General features: G+C 32.5%; 1 protein-coding gene across 1 annotated transcript; it reads left to right on the top strand.

Annotated features, from left to right (window-relative positions):
• Positions 1–306: 306 nt before the first annotated feature.
• On the top strand, positions 307–3,577 carry LOC134701297 (E3 ubiquitin-protein ligase TRIM22-like). Its single transcript, XM_063562431.1, has 2 exons — positions 307–380; positions 933–3,577. Exon 2 carries the CDS (start codon positions 942–944, stop codon positions 2,619–2,621), a length of 1,680 nt encoding a protein of 559 aa, XP_063418501.1. The 5' UTR covers positions 307–380; positions 933–941; the 3' UTR covers positions 2,622–3,577.
• Positions 3,578–4,699: the final 1,122 nt, after the last annotated feature.

The following is a 4,699-nucleotide window of genomic DNA, read 5'->3' as shown; positions in this document are numbered from 1 at the left end:
GGGTTGTGATTTACAGTTTGAATTTAATTCGATGCTTTTCTTATTGTGTTCAGGCCTGTACAGAAGATATTTCTTTTGTGAAAAGTGCGTATATGAATTGTAAATTGGTGTTTACGTCATTACCACAAACAAATAGCCTGTTTTCCAAAATCAACCTGGATAAAATACAACATTTCTATTAAAATACATCATCAAAGAAGATGAAGCATGAATCAGTTACATTATAGCACATACTGAACAGACAAGATTTAAAAGGTTTGAAATATCGCGCGTTAAACTCTTATTCATAACAAGTCATGTGACCTATGACTACAAACTGTGATCAATGTTCACAAGATATGTCTTGACAAATACAGGAAATAGCTCGTAAAACAATTCAGGTAAAGTGTATGCCACAAAATGTGTGTTACTATTTTATTTTCTAATTACTTGTCAACAACTTTTAAAAGAAATATTTTTTGTTATTGATAAAAAGAAAAAAATACTGGGTAATTTTGTGATAATCAACTTCCTTGTTCTGTTGAGTTATGTCCTTTCGTTATTTTTATATTTCATTGAATGCAAAAGCATCTTGTCGAATAGTTTATGTCATTCGGGGAATGGGTTTGCCTACCGACCTTTAAGTTTTGATTTTGTTATTTACGGACGTCTTTCAAATTGCGAACTTTCCATTTTTTTAGTACCAACATTCCATAGCACCTGCATACGGGGTATATATCTCCCAATTGATACGATATGCCCGTTCTTGCATTTCCTATCATGACTTTCTTGATAAAACAAATATTTATTTTACATATTGAATTCAAGAATGTTCCAATTTATTTTCTCATTCACTTTTTTTTTATTTTGAATAAAATATCCTTGGTGAGGTAAAAAATACAAATATTGATAATATTTCATAGAAAATAAATCAACTTTTTCGTCTCTTTCAGTAAGTGCAAATGGCTTCAGGAAACCATATATCGTGTGGTCCTTGTATGTTTGTTGACGTCACAAAGGATGCTGAAAGATGGTGCACTAAATGTGAAGAAGGTTTATGTGACGATTGCGAAAAGGCTCACAGAAAAAGCAAAGCCTCCAGAAACCATCAGCTGATTTCAATAGAAGATTATCGAAAGATTGAACATGTTTCAATCTCCCTGGTCTGTGAGCATCATGGGGAAAACATGGAATGGTTCTGTAAAAGTCACGACGAAGTCCTCTGTGTTGTTTGTGTTCCATCAAAACACAAGGCATGTCCTGATGTTATACCAATTAGTGCTGACTCAACAAATGCAAGACAATCAACTGCGTTATCTGACCTTGAGGAGAGAATTGAGGAAACTTTGCGCAACGTGCAACAATGCATCAAAAATCGTGAATCTGGTACAAAGGAACTCGGAAAACAAGAACTGGCTGTAAAAACTGTGGTTCTTGAAACAAGAACGAAAATAAACGGACAACTAGACAGGCTTCAGGAGAAATTGTTGCAAGAACTAAAATCAACAACTGACACTTGCAAATCAAAATATATGAAAATTCTTCAGAAGCTAAAATCAACAGAAGAAATGCTTACCAAACTAAGGGAACAAACAATACATATGAAACAATTTTCATCTGACATACAAGTATTTCTTGGAACGCGTCAGGTGAATAAGCGGGTCGGAAGCGAGGTAGAATCCATCAAGAACGATATACGTGGTGTCAACAAGGACTATAACTTAAAAATATCTATTGATGGACTAATCCAAAAATTATCCAACGAAGTTGAAGAATTTGGTAAAATAACGGTATCAGAATCCGTCACCAACCTTGATTTCAGAGATTCCAAAATCGATCAAGCTCAAACTGAGATCAATGTCCCAACAACAAGAAATATACCCGATATAAAGCTACAGCTAATCAGAACATTTGACATGAATAAGAGAAATGAAATATATATAACAGGATGTGTAATATTACCAAATGGTCGATTAGTTATTTCGAACAGCACAAAAGAAAATAAATTAATAGAGTACAGTGATACAGGTGAACACATCCGTGACATTTCAGTCTCCGGTAAGCCGTTTGGTATCACGATGATAGATCCTGATCGAATTGTTGTGACGTACGGTGACGCACGTATAGTAGAAATAATGCATACCGATAATTTCACCGTTGAAAAGAAGATCAGCTTACAAGAGAGTTGTTATGGAATATCTCACGAGGATGGGAAACTTTACGTAGCAAATGGACACGGCGTACTAGTCATTGATCTATCAGGAAAAGAATTGGAAACACTGAAAAAAGTATCTAATACTATAGTTTACATCAAGTCGAGCAGGGACAAGATATTTTACACAGATTACAGCACGCAAAAGGTACATTGTTGTCATTTGAATGGGGAAGAATTATGGCAAAGCAAAATTGATAGCGTTCAACTTCCATTCGGGATAACAATAGACAATTGCCATAACGTTTACGTTGTAGGTTATGTTTCCAATAATCTAACAATTATACAACATGACGGGAAAGACAGTAAAACATTACTGACAAAATCAGATGGAATGAATCATCCACAAGCTGTTGACTTAGATATGAATACCAACACATTGCTTATATGCAATGAAAGAGGATTATTTGCTGTGTACAAAGTTGTTTAGAACTTTTTATATGCAATTGATCAGACCTAAGTGTTTTAGAAATTTAATTATATATGTACAGGAAAGAGATGATATTTTATTTTCAAAAAAGGAAATTTTTGCTTCAAAATAAGTTTTCATAAACAAAATTGCGTTACATGTTGCATAACTTTGTGTGTAAAGACAGGGAACAGCTGTTTTGTTTACGAACGATCGATTTTATACTCAACTGTAATGAACTGTAAGCTTTTGTATATAGAAAACCTTTGATGTATATAAAATTAAATTAAAAATGGAAATGGGGTATGTGTCAAAGAGGCAACAACCCTACCATAGAGCAGACAACAGCAGAAGGTCGGCAATAGGTCTTCAATGCAACGAGAAATTCCCGAACCCCTAAACAAATATATATATATACTAGTTCAGTCATAATGAACTCAATACTAAACTCTTAATTATACATGAGTTGATTAAGGTATCTAAATATCAATAATTAAAAAGAAAAATGAAAAATTGACAAAAGTTAATAGAAAAGTTAATATTTATCAACATGATGTAGTTTTCAAAAATGAAGATAAGACAGATATTTGTTCTTTATCATTTTCAATTGGCTGTAATGTTTTCTGCTACGTGCTGTTATTTATATTGTTACGAAAGGTTTATACATGTATTAAGATGAGGATAGCATTTTTTTTTCATAAACTGTTCAGTATTCCTAAATCACTGTTTTTGTATTTTTTTTTGGATACAACTATTTTCCTATTTTTACTTTCTAGTCAAATAAAGCACGGTTTTATTACATAACAGTCATAATCTAAAAAAATCTTCAAACCATGAGTAGCGGTCCTACTGAAAAGCGCCCGGGAGCGCCCGGGAAGAGAAAAAGCGACCGGGGAAAAGAAAAAGCGCCCGGAGAAGGAAAATTAGCGCCCGGAGAAGAAAATTAGCGCCCGGGAGAAGAAAAAAATAATATTTTATAACAATATTTTTTTCCTTATAAAATACTTATCATTGCTTGTTCTGCCCTTAATATAAATATATTTATTAAAGTTGAGCATACACGTGTTTTCTATTATGTAAACAATCACACGTGATTGTGTGTCCACATAGTGGTCTTCTATTGGTGTTTATATTGGATAAACAGGTTTGTGTTTTAAATATATGATATTTCGGATTGGTCAATATTTGTCGCATTGCGTAAATATATTGAGTATGATATTTGTTATGTAAATAGCACAGGATTTTTAAAGCGCGAATAGTTGTCTTGTTTAAGTAATTTAAGATATATGGTCATTCGAAGCTCGTATACCGTTCAGTAAGGCAGCTTAGTTTAGGTAAAGACCCCCACCCCCACCCGGATTAAGATGCTTGTATATTTGAAATGTTTTCACGCATAGATAGAAAGATATTTATACTATCAGTAGGAAATTGTTTGTTTGATTATTAAGATTACTATGTATATATGATTTCTGATTTTGTTTTTCTATTTTGTAGGCTGTCTTGTACTACGCAGCTGTGTGACCGATATCATGACATCGGGACTCAATATTTTGATTTAATAAAATTTAACAGTAAGCTGCACATGCTGGCGAGCTATTCCTATGTAACAAGTGTTTGTTTTTATTTAATAAATACTTTATATGCGTTTGAGGTGACGAATTAGAATATAAATGGGGATATGTACGATGCTACATCTAAAGTGTTGTTGCACTTCTACATTTTAGATTTCAAAATTGTACATAAGTCAATAAATAAGACTTAAATTTAAACCAAATACCTGCTTTTTACCCCCTTGTTTTAACTACGGTACATGTATGGTACTACTTTTTTTGCTGATTTATTATGTTTACCTCTTTTAATTTTGATTAAATTAATATTCATCTGTGAGTTGTCTTATACATTTTTCATTTTGATATCGTCTTTGAAAAACATGTCTTTTGATGTCTTACATTTTATAATTCTTCCTCATAAACTGTGATCCAATATTATTAGTCTTTCGAAATAGTATTATTCATGTATTATTGTTAAAATTGAAATATTCATACTTGTTTTTGTGCTTTATTTCATATGTGATATGTCTATTATCTGAATTTTACTTG

This window comes from Mytilus trossulus, unplaced genomic scaffold (assembly GCF_036588685.1).
Source record: "Mytilus trossulus isolate FHL-02 unplaced genomic scaffold, PNRI_Mtr1.1.1.hap1 h1tg000234l__unscaffolded, whole genome shotgun sequence".
NCBI lineage: Eukaryota > Metazoa > Mollusca > Bivalvia > Mytilida > Mytilidae > Mytilus > Mytilus trossulus.
This window is presented reverse-complemented; position numbering and strand designations above follow the sequence as displayed.